The sequence below is a fragment of the Peromyscus maniculatus genome, chromosome 5 (genome assembly GCF_049852395.1).
Source record: "Peromyscus maniculatus bairdii isolate BWxNUB_F1_BW_parent chromosome 5, HU_Pman_BW_mat_3.1, whole genome shotgun sequence".
In the NCBI taxonomy this organism is placed as follows: Eukaryota; Metazoa; Chordata; class Mammalia; order Rodentia; family Cricetidae; genus Peromyscus; species Peromyscus maniculatus.
Window position 1 is genome coordinate 95,713,846 of NC_134856.1, and position 21,505 is coordinate 95,735,350.

Genomic DNA, 21,505 nt, shown 5'->3' on the forward strand with positions numbered 1-21,505 from the left:
TATGCTTATCTGTGGTCTACAGTCATACACATGACATCAATTTAATTAAATAACCTATTTAATCTGGGTATGGTGATTCACACCTGTAATGGAAGAACTTAAGAGGCTGAGGCAGGGGACTGCCACTAGCTCAAGTCCAATGAACATCTTTAACATGGATTTACCATTACATAGTTTTATTTAAGAACTGTCTTTATTAACAGAGCCCTTCTAAAGATGTGCAGACAGGCTAAACACTCACTACTCCAGTCTACAGTGTAATCTTTCATTCTGTTTTGTTCATTTTTCGAGACAGGGTTTCTCTGTGTAGCCCTGGCTGTCCTGGAATTCACTTTGTAGACTAGGTTGGCCTCAAACTCAGAGATCCACCTGCCTCTGCCTCCCAAGTGCTGGAATTAAAGGCATTCATCACCATCGCCTAGCTAAAATGTAATTTTTTTAAGATTTATTTTATTATTTAATTGTGTGTATGTGTCTGTGTGTGGGTATATACATATGGAGCTGGAATGACAGGTGGTGTGAGCCAATCAATGTGGATGCTGGGAGCTGAACAGCGCTCTGCAAGAGCAACAGTGTTCTTTACCATATATACACACACACATACATACACACACACTATATATATATGTATATATATGCATACACACACACACACACACACATATATATATATATATATATATATTGCATGAGATGAATGTGTACAGTTTATATGTGTTTGGAGGGATGCCTGTCAGAGGAGAATGCTCGGTGTCTCTATCACTCTTTTCCTTGTTCCTTTCAGACAAGGTCTCTCACTAACTTGGAGCAAGGCTGGCAGCCATCAAGTCCCCTCTCCGCTCCCACACATTGCTGGGATTACAGGTGTACACAGTCACACCCAGCTTTTACATGGATGCTGAGGATTTGAACTTGGATCCTCATGTTTGCACAGCAAGTGCTTTTACCCAATGATCTACTTCTTCCCTCAATGGAAACTTGATTGATTTTGATGAAGGTAAGCAGCAGTTCATACAGGAGCAAGGCATCTATTACTTGTTGATCTTATATCGCAGTCCACCTCTTTTGCCCCACAAAACCAATAACTGTCCTAAATCATGGTTCTCTATATCCTTTTTCCATGTCAAATTTTCCCTTAACGCACAACATAGCCAGGCATGGTGGTACACACCTGACATCCTAAAATAAAGGACAAAGAGGCAGGAGAATCAGGAGTTCGAGGCCAAGCTGGACTACACAGTGATTTCCAGGCTAGCCTGGGCTACACAATGAGCTCTAGCTCTACAGTGAGGCCAGTCTCAAAACGTCAAAAATAAGTGAAACCCAAAGGGTATCCTCACATTCCCTCTGACACTGAACTCACTAATTGATGCTGGATTTAGGTTGACTTATCTAGCATTTTTTCTGCCTCACAAAGATCTTACATTTATCAAGAAGCCAAGCAGCTTCCATCTGTTGATTTCCTCCTGCTCGGGAGAAGCCCCCACAACACTTCAGCACAGCTTACAGAAGTCCATTACTCACGCTCCTGATTCTTGTCTTTCGGCTGCGATTACTCATCCCCACCTCTGCCGCCCTTACCTTGGAGTTAAGCTTTCTAATGAGAACAAATACTCTGAGGTTCAGAGCCCCAAGGCTAGCCAATAATGCAAGCTCACTCAAGGAACATTGCAAAATTCTCAAAACAATTTTTTAAATTTTTATTTATTTATTTTTATTTTATGGCATATGGGTGTTTTGCCTGTGTGTATATCATGTATACACCATGTATGTGCCTGATGCCCACAGAGGTCAGAAGAGGGAGTTACATGTAGCGGTGAACTACTATGTGGGTGCTGGGATTCGAACCAGGGTCCTCTAGAAGAGCATCTGATACTCTAAACAGCTGAGCTATCTTTCCAGCCTCTCAAAACAAAATTTTGTTTGTTTTTGGTTTTTAGACAGGGTCTCATTATGTAGTCCTTGCTGGCCTGGGATTCACAGAGATCTTCCTGCGCATGTGCTGCCACATCTGGTTTTAAAGCAAAATTTAAAAAACAAAACAAAACAAAACCCCCTGAGGTTGGTGACATAGCTTATCAGGCAAAAGGGCTGGCCACCAAGGCTGCGTTTGACACCCAGGACCCACATGATAGAAGGAAAGAACTGACTCCTGAAAGTTGTCCTCGGACCTCCATAAGCACGCCTTGGTACAAATCCACCTGCTTACAAGTGTGTGTGTGTGTGTGTGTGTGTGTGTGTGTGTGTGTGTGTGTGTATGCACACACACTAAATAAATGAATAAGTAAATAGAAAAAAGCTTTAAGCTAATATATATGATCTCTTCTGCTATTTTTTTTTTCAGTGTTGGGAGTGGAACCCGGGGCTCTGGCACAGGCTAGGTAAGTGCTCTATCACTGAGCCACACCTAGTCCTGTGCATCCTCTCTTCTAACAACGGGTCACAGCTGATCTTGGGGAAGCCCTTCCTTTTAATGACAAGAACTGTGTGATTCTTCCCCAACTATTTTAAGGCTAGACACATATGTGAAACTAAGCAAACATCTTCATAATGGAAGTCTAATCCATTTTCTCTGTAAAAGAGGAAGGGGTGGAGTAAACACTAAGGGTCACATGAAAGCTGCTGGGGCCTGATCATGCAAGCTTTAACGCTGTGCTAGGCCCAGAGCCCAACTCAGCCACTAGCCTGGTGTTCTGTGGGGTCACACCTGCCGCCCAACTCTGGCATGAGATGGGTGGAGAATTCCTCCAAGGACTTACTGGTGAGCAACCATATTAAGGCTACATCTGATCGATCTGAGCTATGCTTCCCAAAATAACTTGCTCCCTCAGAGCCAGGGAACCATGCAGAACACGAAGCTCCCCGGCCGGGCAGCCCAACTGTTGCTCAGTTTATTATACTTTGCTCATTCTCTTCCTGAGGGTGAATTCAAAGCTTAAAGAAAAGCACACTGATGCTTTCCCCCCTCAGCCCATCCAGCAACTGGGGGAGCAGCTTATACCACACAGACAGCAAATATTCTTTAATTCAAGTTTACCATCCATACTGTTACTATTTTGGGGGACCCAAATAAATGGCTGCCTACACAGAGGGAGGAAAGCATTCACTTGGGAGGAAGCAGCTTTCTGGAGTACACCATACTGTCTGCATTGCTGCCCCAGACCTCTCAGTAAGGTACAGGCACAGCTTTCCTTACATATGCGAGGAATGCTTACCATATGGCAAAAACACTGGGAAGTCGGGCATTTCCAGCATCCTGCTGACTCCACCCAGCAGGTAGTCAGGCTGGGATTTCTTCATTAGGAAGCTTCCCTAAGGACTGGAGAGATGGCTCAGAGAATGAGAGCACTGACTACTTACTCCTCCTGGCGACCTGAGTCCCCAGCACTCACAACATTTGCTCTCGTTCCAGATGACCTTGACACCCTCTTCTGGCCTTCACAGGCACCAGGCATGCACTTGGTACACAGGCACACGCGGAGGCAAAACACCCACACACATCAAATATTTTGGTGTTTAATTTTAAAGCAAGGTTCCCAGAAATGCTCACGAAAGTGCAGAATGAAGTCTTTGTTTTTTGAATCATTTCAGACAATTCCACGCTGTGGTTTAAAGATAAGCACATGCTCCTACACCACTGCTCATAGTCGGCCAGGAGGCACTGAGACAAAATATTTTCTGCTCTTCTCTGATGTGTGCCTTTAACTTTTTCTCACCTTTGTATTTCACAATGAACACATGTCACTTATGCAACTACTTTGAAATAAATAGCTTAGAGAAGTAATCTGGAGGGCCAGCAAGTCACTGGGCTCAGTAGGTATAGGCACTTACCTCAAGCCTGATGACCTGAGTTCAGTCCTTGGAACTCACATGGTGAGGAGAAAGACTCCTGAAAGCTGTCCTCTGATCTCCATAGTACATGGGTATGCACATACACACAAATGCAAAATAAATACCAAAGTTTTTTTTTAAATGTAAGTAATTTGGAGTGCTGGGATGTAGCTTAGTGGTACAGCACTTGCCTTGAATATATCAAGCACTGGGTTGGTTTAAAGCCAGCAGCATAAATGGGAAAAAAGTAAAAAATAAAAAAAAAGAGTTGGAAAAAACAAAAATTTTGAGGGTCTCTTATCTCCCAAGCTGGCCTTAAACTCCCTGTGTAGCTGAGGCTGGCCTTAAACTCCCTGTGTAGCTGAGGCTGGCCTTAAACTCCCTGTATAGCTGAGGCTGGCCTTAAACTCCCAGTGTAGCTAAGGCTGGCCTTAAACTCCCTGTGTAGCTGAGGCTGGCCTTAAACTCCCTATGTAGCTGAGGCTGGCCTCGAACCACTCGCTGATCCTTTTACTTCTATTCCCAATGCAGGGTTACAAGCATTTATCTCCAAGCTTGGTTGTGTGAGGTGTGAATGGAACCCAGGGCATCATGTACAACTGGCAAGTTTTCTATCAACTGAGCTTTAACTCCAACCCCAAAATTATATAAAATTTGTTAGCCCAGATTCACAATTTTTCCTCTTCCCTGTTTATCTGTAATTATGCTAATCATTTTACTGTACTAACTTCCCATATTCCCAAACTAGTTACAATCCAGAAACCTTAGTTTTCTGAAGTCTACCTTCTTCCTTCCTTCCTTCCTTCTCTTCCTTCCTTCCTTCCTTCCTTCCTTCCTTCCTTCCTTCCTTCCTTCCTTCCTTCCTTTCTTTCTTTGTGAAATAGAGTCTTATGCAGCCCATGCTCACCCTGGACTTGCTATGTAGCAGAAGGTGACCTTGAGCTCCCGAGCCTATAGGCATGTGCCACCAGGCCAGATGAAGTTCATCTCTTACTAAGTTGTTACTTCAAGAGTTTTCATATTCATGCGAAAGCCCCTGTACTTCAACACTAAATGCTATAGTCCTCAGGACGAAGGTACACCCTGTCCAGGCTTTGGTACTGAGGAAGATAAATCCTTTGGAATCCTGCAGATCCAGTTACCAGATGCCAGCTCCAGCAATAGAGGCCACTGTCACACACCAGGCATCTCTGACACGGTTTTTCCTGCTTCCTGACCAAGTCCTTAAAGGGCTCAAACAGTGACACACCACCTGTGTCTCATTAGGGAATTAAGGGGAAATGCCTCCTTCAAGATGATTTTAGACTACAGTAAATAAATGTATTCTCACTTTATCCTTAAATTTCCAAGCATCCAAACTTTAGAAAAAAATTCCTGTAATTCTGAGAAAAGTCTAAAACCATTAGAAAAACAAAGCAAGATGTCTGTCTTTGCTATTGATTCAGATATTTAAAGATCTGTTTTTATTTATGTGTGTGTGAGTGTGAGTGTGAGTGTGTGTGTGTGTGTGTGTGTGTGTGTGTGTGTGTGTGTGTGTATGCAGTTTCCTAAGAAGGCCAGAAGAGGGCATCTGATCCCTGGAGCTGGAGTTATAGATGACTGAAAGCCACCCAAAATGGGTATTCAGAATTGAACTCAGGTCCTCAGGAGGGGCAGCAACACGCCCTTAACCACTGGGTCTTCTCTTCAGCTTCAAGGTTCATGTATTTAAATAATATGTAACTTTTAGCTCTTCAAATGTACAAGTAAGTATCCTTAATGTCTGGCACAGATTAATACCAAATTGTATGAAGCATGAGAGTAAATGCTTATGAAACCAGGTACACAGTACATAACATGAACAAAAAGCAATAAAGACACAGAGTTGAGCTGGTCCCCAGCAGGAGAGATGCTCAGCCATTAAGAACACTGTCTGCTCCTGTAGAGGACCCAGGTTCAGTTCCCAGCATCCACATGACAGTTCCTAATGGTCTGTAACTCCAATTCCAGGGGATCCACCTCCCTCTTTTGGCCTCCACGGGCACCAGGCACCCACATAGCGCACAGGCATGCATATAGACAAAATATCTCTACATATAAAATAGTAATCGTTAAAAAATAAAATAAAATACTGGTTATTCCAGAAAGGCAGGTCTTAGGAACCTTTTTTTCCCCATGATTAAAACATCGTGTAAAGAGCATCAGAGATTAGTTTGGACTTAGGGGTAGTGGGGTAAGGATGGAGCACAGAGGAAGCCCAGCAGGCAGCACAGGACCTTGGGGAGGAAGGAAGACTTCCAAACAAGGAGACAGACGCAGCAGGACCTGGTGGCACATGCCTATTGTCTCATCTCCTTGGAAAGCTGAGGCAGGAGAATCATGAGTTTAAGGCCAGCCTAAGGTACAGAGTGAACTCCAGACTAGCCTGGACAATTTATTGGGGTCCTGTGTTAATATATAAAGGAGGCTGGGGATGTAGCTCTGTGGGTGGAGCTCTTGATTCAATTCCTATACTGCAAAAAAAGACTAAGTAAAAACAAAATGAATAGTAAATACTGAGTAAGCCACCAGTGCCCATTACCCAGTGCCTAGCTGCTCTCCTACAAAGTGTTTGTAACCATAAATATCTCTCTTCCTTTTAAAATTGAACAGCCCCTACTTGTGAAACTTGGCTCTTCCCCATGAAGAGAGGGGTGGATGTATTTTATTCCCTGTTTCTGCACATTTTTGAAAATTTTCATAACAAGAAGTCAAATAAATAAAAGCAGAATGTATCTAAACATAATGTGATTCTCTGCACTATCATTTTCTAACACTTTAGGCTGACTCTCCAGGGGGCTCTGACCTCGGAATGTTCCCCCCCCCACCCCCCACCCCCCGCAGACAGACAGACATCTGTGGGGGGGGACAGCTCTGACCTCAACTCTTGGCTTTGAACACACCATTTTTTGCCTCCCTGAAGGAGGCCACTCCACTTGGGGGTTTTGTGCTCCTGATCAAGGACCTTGAAGACATCGGATAACAGCGGCAAAGCAGTCTCTCATCGAGACTCTCAGACGCCAGGCGTGGAGGCACCAGTCTTTAGCCCTGGCACTTGAGAGGCTAAGATGGGAGAATTTTTAGTTCAAAACTAGCCTGGGTGCATAGCAAGAGGCTAACACAAAAAGTGGGGTGAGGGCCGCAGGCTGCTCAGTTGGTAGAGTGCTTACCTGGCCTGCCTCCCCCCCCCCCCAATGTAGTTTTGGGAGTCAGCATTAAGAATTTCATGTTTTAATTTTTTTCTATCGCATATATTTATGTTGTGTTGTGGGGGAAGGGTGTGGCTGTACACATGTACACATACCACAATTTAACTGAGGAAGCCACAGGACAACATTCAGGAGTCGGTTCTCTCCTTTCATCATTTGGGTTCCCAGAATTAAACTCAAGTGCAAGCGCCTTTACCTCTGCACCATCTTGCTGGCCCTGAGCTTCATATGGTTTCACCGGATACATGTGCATGCTCAAATACTTAGTTAGGCCCCTGGCTCTGCTTCAGGAACTCAGTCAAACATACAAGCAGTTACCCCCACACATGAGCTGTGTGTGGGATGTCCTTGAAAACTGTGAGAGAGGCTGGTTGCCTTTTCCTGGGGTCCCTTCCTCCTACCGGGGCATTTCTCTTGGATGAAGCAACCACTAGAGTTCTGCTTGAAGAAAGCCTTAGCGTGATAGTGTACTCAGAGCTTAAGATGCAGGATTTCCACTCTCATCAGACGTTCCCAGTTAGTAAGGTTTGAAATTAAACATTCCCAGAGGCACAGACATTCCCACAGGGGCAGGAGGTTTCAGATGCGTGAAAAACCACATGTACTGAATGCTAGACATTTTTGACAGGGTGTCATGTAAACCTCTCTGTGGCTGAGGATGACTTGGAACTTCTGATTCTCCTGCCTTCACCTGCTAAGTGCTGGATGGTAGGTGCCACCACAGAGGGTGTATACAGTGTTGGAGATCAAACCCGGGGCTTTGTGCATTGGGGCAGGCACTACACCAACTCTGCTATAGTCCCAGTTCAAATTCTAGACTTTTAATTCAACTTTCACCCCAGCTAAAATTCACCAACTTGCTCTGGGTTGTTGGTTATAGATCTGAGCAGACAGCGACAAAAACAGAACTATCTTTTTTTTTTTCATTTTATGTGTATGAGTATCTTGCCGGCATGTCTATCTGTGCACCCCTTGAGTGCCTAGTGCCCAGAGAGACCAGAAGAGGGCTTCACGTTCCCTGAAACCGGGGTTACAGATGGTTGTAACCTGCCATGTGGGTGCTAGGAACCAAACCTGGGTATTTTGTAAGTGCAGCCAGTGCTCTTAAACACCAAGTCACCTCTCGTCTACCCGCCTCCCCCCTCCCACTTTTAACCTACCCTTATAGTTAAGAAGCTTGGGCCTGAAATCTAGTTTTACCACTTATAACCCAAAAAATATGCAATAGAGTAACTGGCAACTCTATCCTTTCACAAAATTTCAATTGTAAGATAAAATGCATCTTTTTCATTCAGACAAAATTCTATGTGCATTTTCTAGCTACCATTTCCCCATCTTCGGCAGCCATTCGGCAGGTGACTCAACATCTCTGAGCAAAAACTGAAGATAAAAATGTGTGTCTTGCACTTCTTTTTTTTTGTGAAATCGAACAGTGACACATATATGGTTAAAATGATGTCTAGAAATTCTCAAAACAGTTGCGCCTCCGCTCCATACAGTGAAGAGTTTAGGGTACCAGGAATGATGTGCCAAAATCCCTTCCTACACACACCTTTTAAAAACCCACTGGCAAAAAGAGAAGAAAATCCATACATTAAAATATCACTTTTACTGTCTGCTGGGGTTTTGCTTTTAATTTGGGGATTAGTGTTCTATCGAAAGAAAAAAAAAAGAGGTGCTTCTCCAAAAATCTAAATACATGGCCAAAATAGTCAACAGACTCATCAATCACCTCAAACTGCATAAAAGTGAAATAGTAGAACGGAAGAGTTGGTGTGTAAAATGCAAACCCACAGCTTCTGTCTCTCCAACTCACCTGTCTCTCATCAGTGTATCTGTTTCCTTTTAGAAACAATCCTAAGATTACATTTACTTAAGTGTGTGTGTGTGTGTGTGTGTGTGTGTGTGTGTGTGTGTGTGCTGCAGTACATACGTGGGAGTCAGAGGACAGCTTTCAGGAGTTGGTTCTCTCCTATCATGTAGGTCCCAGGATTCAAACTCAAGTTGTCACTCTTAGTGGAGAGTGCCTGAGCTCTTTACTCCTGAGCTATTTACTCCTGAGCTATTTACTCCTGAGCTATTTACTCCTGAGCTATTTACTCCTGAGCTATTTACTCCTGAGCTATTTACTCCTGAGCTATTTTTGCTGACCCAATGTGTTTTCAAAGAAGCAAACAAAAAGTATTCTCTACAGGGGAATCTCTTAAGCTGACAAAATCCTATGTGTCATTTACCATTTTCATGATTGAAATTATCCAATATGCAAAACAGTTTTGTCTTTTTTTTTTTGGTTTTTCGAGACAGGGTTTCTCTGTGTAGCTTTGCGCCTTTCCTGGGACTCACTTGGTAGCCCAGGCTGGCCTCGAACTCACAGAGATCCGCCTGCCTCTGCCTCCTGAGTGCTGGGATTAAAGGCGTGTGCTGCCACCACTGCCTGGTTTTGTCTTTTAATCTTAAAATAAAATACCTATGTAAGGACAATCTGTCTCCATAATTTCTCAAATAATGAAATAGGGAGTTTGAAGCAGTGACTTGTGCCTGTAATTCCAGCACTAGGAAGACAGGGCAGGAAGTAGCAAGAGTTCAAGATCATCATAGTCTACAAACTGTAACTCCCCCTCAGAAAGAGGGGAAAAAGTGGTGTGTGTGTGTGTGTGTGTGTGTGTGTGTGTGTGTGTGTGTGTGTGTGTATGTAAATTAATGACTAATGTTGAAGTTTAATTTTACACCTCGGATGTTAAGATGAAACTAAAGTCTAGTTTCTTCAGTAATCCTTACAAATTTTCAATGATGTCACTCTTAATAAAGCCTACCAGTGGTCATACTCGGGGTTATGCCACAGACTTGAGCGTGTACCCTCAAATAATCCCTCACAGCTTTAGTTTGCTTTGAAGGTGTAAAGTGTCTCATGAAGTAAGAGATACTCCATTCCACAGTACCAGAGGCCCAGACTTCTGCTCCAAGGAAGTAGATCTGGGATCACCATTGATCTTCCATCAGGGCACCAGGTGCAATTTCTCCAGAAGGAAAAATCAGAGACAGCTTGACAAATTTGCACAGTCCCAAGCTGTGTAACTCATGCATGTTTTCATCCAGAAAAGCATGGCATCCACACTCAGTTGTTGTGACCTCTTCCTCTAGAGTCCTCCATTCTTAGTTCATTCTACTGCATCCCCTGTGCCCCTCCCTGGTCTCTGTCTTTCCTCAATCCACATCCCACAGGTTAGCCTCCCCCAACACTTCCCTCACTCCCTGAAATGCACACTAAAGCCACTGGAGATCAAGGTAGCATGGTCACCGCTCAGTTCGACAGCCCAGCTGTCTGGTGGTCCTGGCAGTGAACTTGGAATAGAGTCTGAGTGACAATATGGGTAAAGAGGCTTCGGTGTTGAACAAGCAGTTTGGGAGAGTCAGGATCACCAGTTCTGCCCGATACATGTCGTATCTTGAAAGAGAAACGAGATTTCCCCCTCCTCAGCGATTACTGTCTTCACATCTGTCTCACTGTTACAAAGTCACTTGAAAACTTTTTGTTGCTGTTCAGAGACAGCATCTCCCAGTACCCTGGCCTTGAATGCAGTGAGGAGCTCAGGGTGATTTTGGACTCCATCCTCCCTCTTCTACCTCCCTAGTCTGAAGATTCCTTGAGACTTTCAAAGATGAGATTTCTTATACACCCCTGTGGTCGCAGTTACAATTCCCTGCACAGAACTCAACTGTAGCCTCTTTCTACATACGGTTCCCACTTGTCCCAAACAACCTCATACTTCTCCACTGAACCATGTGGTTTAACAATCATTGAAAGTCTGTTGCAAGCTACAGGCTCCTCACCTTCCACCCCACTACACACATACTACTGTACCAGACACCACAAAGAATCTATTTTCAAAGTAGACAGCAATCAGTGCAGACTATGATGAACAAATTTATTTCCCCCTTGGCAAAACAAATGAATCATGACAACTCAGTCATGTTAACTTCATGGCCTAAAACATGATACACACTAATGCTGCACAGGCCAGTGTGGCTCTAAGGTCTCACATACTATGTGACATCACTTCTATCTGTTCTTCATTTTCTTTTATACAAAATACATTTCTTATTTCTTCTTTTTATTTGCATATATTAGTTATACAATAATGGTTTTCATTATGACATGTGCAAATACATACAAGCACTTTTAAAATATTTTTTAATTTTATGCATATGAGTATTTTTGCCTGCATGCATTCTATGCATCACATGCATGTGTGCAGTGCTGACAGAGATCAGAAGTTGCTGAATCCCCTGGAATTGGAGTTACAGACAGTTGTGAGTCACCATGTGGGTGCTGGGATTTGAACCTGGGACCTCTTCAAGAACAAGTGCTCTTAATGGCTGAGCCATCTCTCCAGCACTACGTATTTCAACCATACTCACCCTCTATTACCTTCTTCTATCCCATTGACTGCTCTTGATGATCCCATTCCTCGTCCCAACAAGTCCCCTTTTCCCCCACCCCCTCCCGTGTGTGTGTGTGTGTGTGTGTGTGTGTGTGTGTGTGTGTGTGTGTGTGTGATGTATCTGTGAATGTGCGCTTGTGTGCCACAAGTGGAGGTCAGAGGACAACTTTGCAGAGGGAAGTTCTCTATTTCACCTATGTGGATTCTGGGGGTCAAACTCAGGTCATCAGGCTTGTACAGGAAGTGCTTTTACCCACTGAGTCATCTCACTGGCCACATTCTCTATTTAAAAGCACTACAAAACAAGGTTAGTAGGAATTCAAGGAGATATGAAACTGTAAAACAAACAAAACAAACAAAAAAACAGGGAGCGGGGAGGGCTGGAAGCATCTCACAACCACCTGTAACCCCAGCTCCAAGGGATCAAATGCCTTCTGGCATCCAAAAAAAAAACCCCAAAACCCTGTATACACACACACACAACTTTTTAAAAACTATTAAACTTTTTTTAAATTTTTAATTAAAAAGCTAATTAGATTCACTGTTTTCAGAACGATGGTTCATAATCTGCTCATTCAACAAGTATGAGCAAGCTCTCTCCGCAAGCTCAATCAGGGGCCTGGGGCTGCAGAGAAGAGACACTGCTGAGCCCTGGTTAGGAGACAGGGCATCAAGACACTCCAATCCCAGCAGGCAGGCCTCTCAGCGTGGGGATGCTGGGATGGGAAATGGGGGAGTATGACTCCTAGAAGTGGAGGGAGGAGAGGGGATGCACATAACATAAAGGAGCAGGTGAAACATAATAAGGGGTAACCAGAGGGGGGCACCTTTCAGAACTGTGGGGAGGTCTGGGACCACTGCTCTGTGGTTGAGTCCTCTCCTGGGGTGCATAGGGCTTGGGTTCAGTTTCAGTTGACAAAAGAAAGAGGAGGAGAGAATGGGGAGGAGGGAAGGAGGTGGGGAGGAGGAGGTGGTGGCAGCAGCCATGGACACCTCAGCTCGGCTCATGTCTTTCCAAGATCATTCTTGCCAGAGCCATGGACAAAAGCTGGTGACAAGCCAGAGCACAGGGGAAGAACTGCACATGAAGCCACCACCTTTAGCCAGGGCAGAGAATTTGGAAAGCATGAAAGACTTAGAAATGAGACAAGAGGAAGAAGGGGTAGGTCTAGAAAGTGACACCATGGGAACCGGGAACTGATGGACCGCACGTGTAGGAGTCAGAACGGCATCTTGATACAGTAATCAGTGACTGTGGGAAGAGAATGACAGAGTGACATCCACGTTGTGTCCACTCATCATCTCCTCATCACCAGGGTTAGGTGCCCATACCTGCCACTTTCCAGTTTAGAACACTGGGGAAAGAGTGTGTGTTGATGCCTGGGTGAGTCTGTGCTCAGATGTGTGCTTGTGCAGAACACAACATAAAACTACACTAAAACTTTCCTGGAGCTTCTACAGGAAGAGCCACATCTAGAGCTGGCAAGAGGGCTCAGTCAGTAAAGAGCTTGCTGCTTAAACATGAGGATCTGAGTTCAGATCCCCAGTATACACATCAAAAGGCAGTTGTAGAGGCATGTGTCTATAAAACCAGTGCTGGGGAGGCTGAGACAGGAGGTTCTCTGGTGCAGGCCAGGCAATCTAGCCGAATCAGTGAGCTTCGGGTCTCTCACTGATGAAAGACCCTGTCTCAAAATAATAAGGTGGGACGAGACCGGGTGAGACACCTAGTATCAACCTCTGCCGCTGCCCCCCCACACACCCAAGTGCACCTGCACACACTGAACACACAGGAGTCCACGTTCCTGCACTTAAGAGTTCCCTTCCTTTGAAAGCGGCATTTAAGTTTACTTCCCCACCATTAGCTTTCTCTTCCTTGGGGAAGAACTAGTCCCGTTCCCAGGGAAACGGAGGCAGAGTTCTGACTGTCCTCCAACGGATTCCATACCAACTCCTCTGCGCCGCTCCCCGCCCACTCCAGCCTGCGCCTTTTCCGTGGGCGTCTCCTAGCTGCAGCAACCAACTGCAGGGCTTTCTGACAGCTCTCTGACACTGCGTTAATTAAGGTTCCCAGTTAAGACTTCTCTTCCTCCTCCCACGTGCATAGAAAATCGTATTTTGGTCTCACGTTTCTTGGTGAATCTGCCTGAAAGGACAAGGGCACATCCTATTCCCAATGACAGAAGACAAAAACAGTGATTTGGGGCATCTTAGAAGCTCCCAGGCAAACTAAGCATGTATTTTTAAGAACTGTTTCCTTGGGTCGGGTGTGTAGGCTTCCTAAAACTCACTCAAGATTCTGTCCTCACCTCTTCCTTTATCCTTCCACTCTCAAAAGCTTTCTCCGGCCTGTAAGACTATCTAGACACGGGAGCTAGCCACTTTGGACACAGCTGTTCATGCCCTGTGCAGAATGATACATCCTGTAAGTAGCTTCCCATCCAGTCTTCTGGATGATAAAGGGATGCTCTTCATTAGACACTGCTAGTGTCAGTGCCTCTGTCTCCAGTCTTAGGTGCAGGGACACCCCCTGGGAAGATCACATTTGTTTAATTAGATTCGTCCAGCAATTATCCCTCCTTATCTCTCCGCCAAACCTGCAACAGGGCTTCACACCATTTCTCGGCTCAAGAAGGCTGTTTCTCTCCCCTCTTCGCTCAGCTAACAATTACTTCAGTGCAAGCCCAGTTCAACTTCTACCCTCTTGTAAACCCTCTCCTATCATTCTCCACCCACAGTGATTCTCCTTATTCCACCTCCCAGAAGTTTTAAGCTTTAGATGAGCATCCAGCATTTGCTATCACCAAGGATTGAATCATATACTTCATTCTCTCTCCCAAGTCCAAACATAGTGCCGATGACTGTCAGACCAATTGGTCAAATTAACAAGTACTGCCTTATAAGACTGACAGTAGTGTTTAATACATATGGATCCCTTTACGGTATATAAAGCCCCTTCAAACTAACACAGTTTAAACACTTGACTGAGGCACAATCTGGTGATGCATGAAAGAATTTTATCTTTGTTTCATAAATAAACAAATTGAAGCTTGAAAGATGTGTGGACTCAACTGCAGTTCAACAGAAAGAACCAAGTAGAGCTGAGAACCATCAGGGCTTCCTGAATCTGAGAAATTCCACAAGCTTGTTCATTTGGCCAATTAGTTCCTTTTCTCCTGATAAAAACCTCCCAAGAGTTCATGTCACAGCTGGGGGTGTGGCTCAGTGGTAGAGCACTCGCCTAGTATTATGAAGCCACAGGTTCAATCCCCAATATTGAGGGCCTGGACTTCATGCCCTTAAGTGCCCTTAGCCCACACAGAACACAGAAGGGGCAGTCCAAAAGATCCTGACCTCTTAGTCTAATCCTCACACTGTGTCCAGCTGCTCCCACACACCTATCATTCCAGGCTGCCTGATCCAACATGGCCACATGTTATTGGGGTGGCCAGGCTGCCAGCAGACAGCTCCATGAAGAACAAGGCCAACTAAACTGGAAAGAATACAGCAACACCAGAATGTCCACAGGTTACAAAAGTCATGATCATGGAATCAGGTACACATTAAAGATGGAACATAAGTTTTCTTTAAAGACCTGCTCTCACCTCCCATGAGGTGAAAGAGAGTTGTCCTGTACTTTCAGGGACAGTGCACATTCAGGACTGTTGCTGACAGGTTTCCATCTCCCAGGCTTCCCTGGAGGTTAACGCTGAGCATACTGCTTGATCCAGAGGAAGCCTGTTTCTAGACTCCCACGTGTGTGGGAGAAGATCAGTGTTAAAGGTTTTGACAAGCCCTGGAGGGCAGCCTGACTTACCTGGAAACAAGAATCCCTAAACTGTCCTAAATGATAGTTTTTCTCTCTCACCCCGGCTATAATCTGATACTTTCTGCTGACATTCCTGTTTCCTGTTTGTTTGGTGTTTTTTGTTTTTGTTTTTGTTTTTTCTGAGACAGAATCTCCTGCATCCCAGGTTGGCCTCAAATCGAACTATGTAGCTGAGGATGACCTTGAACTTCTGATCCTCTTGTCTCTACCTCCCATGTGCTGAGATTATAGACATATACCACCACACCCTGTTTATGTAGGGTATTGAACTTGGGACCCACTGGATACTAGACAGACACTACCAAATGAGCTACATTCCCAGCCTTCATTACTATTTTAAATGTTCCATCTCAACACTACAGGAACTGTTCCCCTCTCCTTGAGTTGTAGTTAAATTTAAAACACAACCTTCCTTATAGACCATGTAGAGTCTACTCCATGGACCCAATACCCCCTCACAGATAAGGTGGGCATGCCAGCACACACACAGTCTAAGTCCAACATCTCTTGAGTGACCTTTAAAAAAAGCACTCTACTGTTCCTGAGGCCTTCTGCAGCAAGGCATTCCACACCAGGGGGCAGGGATTACCACAGTCCCAAGCCTCTCAACTGTGGGTATAATTAGGCACCACATCCATTAGCGTGCCACCAACGTCATCGAGAGCCACCAGCATCTGTTGACAGATCACATACCCGGCATATCACTGAAATGGCAAGTGCAGAGAAGGTGGCCCACAATAGAAACAATGGCATCTTGTCCGCTCCCGGTTCCAACAGTGGCTCATAGGACAAATATAGAGGCCACTGCCCTGGCTGCACTGAGCTCATGGCTCCACACAATTTCACTGACTGCAGCAGGTTCTCTACCAAAAGTGGAAAGAGCTGTGTGCACATCCGTTCAGGTCTATGTTCTGAGCAAGTCTGGACTTTGCTTCCCCTAGCATCTCCAACACCTAAGCTATCTCCCCGCCCCCACTTTTTTCCAATATGTATTCCAGGCTGGCCTCCAACTTGCAGCAATCCTCCTGGCTCAGCCTCTTGTGTGCTGGGATTATGGGCATGTGGTGCCACATTCAGCTCAATATATTTAAGGGGGGAAATAACGGTTGTATTATACTTTTTGGAATTTTTTTGAACTGGGTCAGGTGATATTTCAGCTTTTGAATAATATACTTCAAGTGCTATTACAATTGTAATAACAGATCACACAGGAATCCTAAAACTGAAAAAAAAAATTGGACAATACTACTTAAATGAGGTGGAGTGGAAAGGTTAAAGAACAGAACTGTTACTGGGAATTTAAGAGAGAGTAGACAAGAAAAGAGAAATACTGATATTAAAAAGTAGCACTTGGTTATTTGATCACTACCCAAGCATGAGGCCTTTTTCCTTCTTGCTCACACCACTGGGAGAGATGGCACATAGATTTCCAACATTAAACACTTACTGCCCACGCCCTGCCACACAATCATCCACAGGAGCAGCCATAGAAACCCCCGGGCACCCTACAAGTCACACTAAGTACTGACTTAAAAGTAGGCTCTTAGGAGGGAAATCCACCTTCCTCATGCCCAGAAGAAATAAGAAGAGTAGGCATGAGGCACTGGCTTGGGACGCTGGCTTTTGTCACAATGCTGGGTTAGTCTGCTGTCTTGCCTTGCCATCCAGGCTCGGTGCCCAGTCAAATCAAGGTGGAACTTAGCCTCCTGGTGAGCGTCCCCTATCTGGCTTAGCCAAGAGGATCAAGAAGAAACCCTGAAATAGTGGAATGTTCCATTAGGCCCCAGAGAGCACCAACCAGGACGGGGAGGGAGCTCTTGGGAGCTGGCTGCCTCCTTCATCCCTGTGTGCTTACCTCAATGAACTATAAATAGAGTGTGAAATGATTATTACTTTGTGGGTGAATGTCTAGGGTTCTACAGCATCCCTCTCTAAGGAGCCCAACATGTTTAACAAATGGTCTTCAACCACTCTTGGGGCCAGACCTATGGAAGTTTACGAAGAGCGGGCTTTCATTTTGAGTCTTAGTGGGGAGACAGGCTTGGGGCAAATGAAGACAGCAGGACCTGTCACAGAACAACTTTAGGCCAAGGTCATAAAGGAGAGCAGACCTGAGACTCTCAGATTCTAGGCTAACAAAATCTTTTGAACATCATTTGTTTTCTGACTTATGTTAACTTCACACACACACACACACACACACACACACACACACACACACACACACACACACACACACGGGTGTCCTGCCTGTCCCTGGATCTACTGTCCTTTCTGATGGGGCGGGTATGGTGGGAAGCTGGGAGGACCACAGCACCTCCACCAGGGGGCCTCTTCTAGTGGCCACAAAAGGCGACACCCCCACCCCATGGGGACCGGAACACAGACATGCGTGAGGGACCCTGCTCACCTTCCTCTGCTGTTTCTCCCAGGCCGGGTCGAGGAGCAGGTCTCGGTCCCACTCCTCTTCCTGGATCATGTACTCATCTTCGTCGTAGACGTAGTTGTACTGCACTCCGGGTTCTATCTGGTTCATGGCGCTGGGCGGCTGGGGCGGCTGGGAAGCGAGCGCGGCGCGAGGGATGGACAGACGGACGAAAGAGAGATGGATGAATGGATGAGCAGATGATGGATGGATAGGCGGCGGGCTGCGGTGACCTTTGTGCAGTTCCTGGGGCGGCACGCCTGGGCGCAGAGTCTCCGGCGAAGCACCAGCACGCCGGCAAGCAGCGACCAGCGGATTAATAGCCCTCTGAGAGTCACGTGTGGAAGGCCCCGCCCACACCCAGGCTCCGCCCACTCCTCCGCTTCCAGCACGTGCGGTTGGCTGGCAGGATAGTCCCGCTCAGGGTCCCGCCGCCTTGACTCCGCCCACCCCTGTTCGGGTTGGCTCCCAGGGATGACCTAGGGGCACCTCGGACAGCTACCTGGAGGGAAGGAGGGACCGAGGGGGAAGGAGGGCGACGACTGGGAAGCGGACACCTGTGGACCTAGCCCCACCTCCTGCAGCGCACCCACGAGTTCCAAAGACCTGCTGCAAAGTCGAGTTTACCGTGTCTCCAAGAGTTAGCTGAAAAATCCCCCTTACCCCTCCTTTCCCTCCCCTCTCCCCTCTCCCCTCTCCCCTCTCCCCTCTCCCCTCTCCCCTCTCCCCTCTCCCCTCTCCCCTCTCCCCTCTCCCCTCTCCCCTCTCCCCTCTCCCCTCTCCCCTCTCCCCTCTCCCCTCTCCCCTCTCCCCTCTCCCCTCTCCCCTCTCCCCTCTCCCCTCTCCCCTCTCCCCTCTCCCCTCTCCCCTCTCCCCTCTCCTCCCCTCTCCCCTCTCCTCCCCTCTCCCCTCTCCCCTCTCCCCTCTCCCCTCTCCCCTCTCCCCTCTCCCCTCTCCCCTCTCCCCTCTCCCCTCTCCCCTCTCCCCTCTCCCCTCTCCCCTCTCCCCTCTCCCCTCTCCCCTCTCCCCTCTCCCCTCTCCCCTCTCCCCTCTCCCCCTCTCCTCCCCTCTCCCCTCTCCTCCCCTCTCCCCTCTCCCCTCTCCTCCCCTCTCCCCTCTCCTCCCCTCTCCCCTCTCCCCTCTCCCCTCTCCCCTCTCCCCTCTCCCCTCTCCCCTCTCCCCTCTCCCCTCTCCCCTCTCCCCTCTCCCCTCTCCCCTCTCCCCTCTCCCCTCTCCCCTCTCCCCTCTCCCCTCTCCCCTCTCCCCTCTCCCCTCTCTCTCTCTCTCTCTCTCCCTCTCCCCTTCCCTCCCGCCCTCCCGCTTCCCCTATTACTTCTGCCCACTCCTCCCTTTCATTTCCCTCTATTTGTGTCTCTCCCTTCTCTTTTCCTCCTCTGATTTAGTTCTCTTTCTGCCTCTCTGCCTCTCCTGCACGCCCTGTTCCCCTCCTTCCTCCCTGTTCTCCCTCTTCCTCTTCCTCCAACGCTACCCCCTCCTTTCTCCTTTCTCTTGTCATCTTTCCCTCCGCTAACCCCCAGCCCTCTCTCCTCCTCATTCTATCCTTTCTTCCCTCATTTAAAAGCCCCGGAATACCCTGTTCCTTGCCTTCCCTTGAGTCACCTGAAGGGCTCAAGGCAAAAAACTTGAACCAACTATATCAAAACGTCAGGAACCATGCCAAAGCAGGAAGTGTCCAGCACTCACCTGCCAGCCATAAATTAAGAACTGACAATGACGGACTGGTGGCCAGTTTCTCCCTACATTCCTCTTTCTCCCTGCCGTGCTGCACTTGTGCCCTCTCATCCACTAGTCCTGCTTAGCCGTGCCCCGTGAACTATGCCACCCAAGGAAGCAAAGCCAAGAGCCATGGGACAAGAAGGTTGACGTTTCAAGTCAATCATGCATTAACCACCGCTATAAGCTGCATACAGCATTAGGCGCCCAGTAATACGGGCCATCTGAGAGGGTAGGTACCTCTAGTTAAGTTTATATCCCAATTTGGTAAACGTTGCCAGCAGGTGCTACAGGACTGTTTGTGGCTCAAGGCTGCCAAGTTGCTGCCACGTTGCAAGAGGAAATATGTGTGCCTGGAACTCCCAAGTTCCTTAGAAGTTTGACATCTACCTTTCTGCAGAAAAACTTAAGCAATCAGCAAATGTGTTGCATTAGTGTTTGAAAAAACACTCTGACCCTAGGCAAGCTTGTTTTTCTGCCTGTTATTGGTTGTGCTCCTTAGTAATGCACGTATATGCATATATATATCTCCAAGGTTCTTCAGGAAAATCAGTTGCAAAGACATTTAACACTGTTTTTGTAAACTGGATCCATGATCATCAAATGGTCTTATTCTATAAGTGAAGTATGAGTTTAATATCTTAAAATCAATAAATTTAATCTGCTGTTAGCAGGCTAATAAAGAAAAAGCATATGATCATCTCTATAGATAGAAAAAAACAAGCAAGAAAAACCACATTTGACAGAACTCAGTATTACTATAGACACAGCTCCTAGGAAACTAGGAAGACAGTTTCTGCTTTCTGAGCACAACCAAGAGACTCCTACCGAGAACAACAACAAACAACCCTTAACACTTGCAGGCTTGCCTTTTGCCAGCTTCTAGTCAGTCTTACACTAGAGGCTCTAGCCAGGCAGAAGAAAAAGCAGTCATTTACGGTGGAAAGGAACAATGAAACTGTGATAGTGTGGCCTTTTATGTAGGAAAGCTGGTGGAACCTTCAGAGAATCCACTGGAATTAACTTAGCTGGTTTCTCAAAGGTATAAGATGCAAACAAGGTCAATATACAAAAACCAATTATATTACATCTCCAGCTCAGATGGCTTCTCCAGCAAGATCCACAAAACAATTAAAAAAAAAACCCCAAAATACCTATCATCCTATACAATTTCTTTCAGAATACAGCTTTCCAACTCGTTTTACCAGACCAGCAACACCTTTGCACCTAACCCAAGAACAGTCTCAAGAAAGGGAGTTTGTAGACCAAGTTCCCTCATCAACAGACATGCAGAAACCACAAGGAGATGTGAGCAAACTGAACCCAGTAATGTGTAATAAGACTTTTAAATCTTGCAAATTGTCTTTCCAACAGAAGACCTATATCTAACATATCGATGGGTACAGTGCACATGCTTGTGATCAAGCACTTAGGAGGCAGAGGCAAGGGGACTGCTGTAAGTCTGAGGCCAATCTATCTACCAAATGAGTTCTGGGACAGCCAGCCAGGGCTACACACAGAGACTGCAAAACTATGTAAGAAATTCTTTAAATACAACAGTAGAGAAACAATAGGTCTAATGTACAGGTCCCGAAAAAGACAGCAATCTAACACTCCAACAGGTGTTCAGTGGCAGCAGCCATCAGGAAAATGCAAATTCTCACACACTGTGGTGGGAATTTAAAATGATAGCAACAGGAGCATGAGATGGCTGAGCGCATAGAAGCCTTTGCCACCCAAGCCTGATGACCCAAGTTCAAGTCCAAAGAAGCCACACAAAAAGCCAGATACAGTAGTGTCCACCTGTAATTCCAACAGTCCCATAGTGAGATGGAAGTTCAGATATGCATCTCAGCAGAAACAAGAGATACCCTGTGCCCCAAACAGGTGGAAGACGAGAATTCCTGAAAATGTGTCTTACCGCTTTATGTGTGTGTAAGACACACACACACACACACACACACACACACACACACACACACACACACATAAATAGATGTAACAAAAAAAATTAAAG

General features: G+C 46.2%; 1 protein-coding gene across 1 annotated transcript in view; it reads right to left on the reverse strand.

The window, feature by feature from the left end:
• Positions 1 to 18,084, reverse strand: part of Actn2 (actinin alpha 2) — a 72,013-nt gene extending 53,929 nt beyond the window's left edge. Inside the window, exon 1 of the mRNA XM_006980163.3 lies at positions 17,740 to 18,084. Coding sequence (XP_006980225.1) covers positions 17,740 to 17,865 — 126 coding nt within the window. The 5' untranslated portion in view covers positions 17,866 to 18,084. The remainder of the gene's footprint in view (positions 1 to 17,739) is intronic.
• Between the last annotated feature and the right edge of the window lie 3,421 nt (positions 18,085 to 21,505).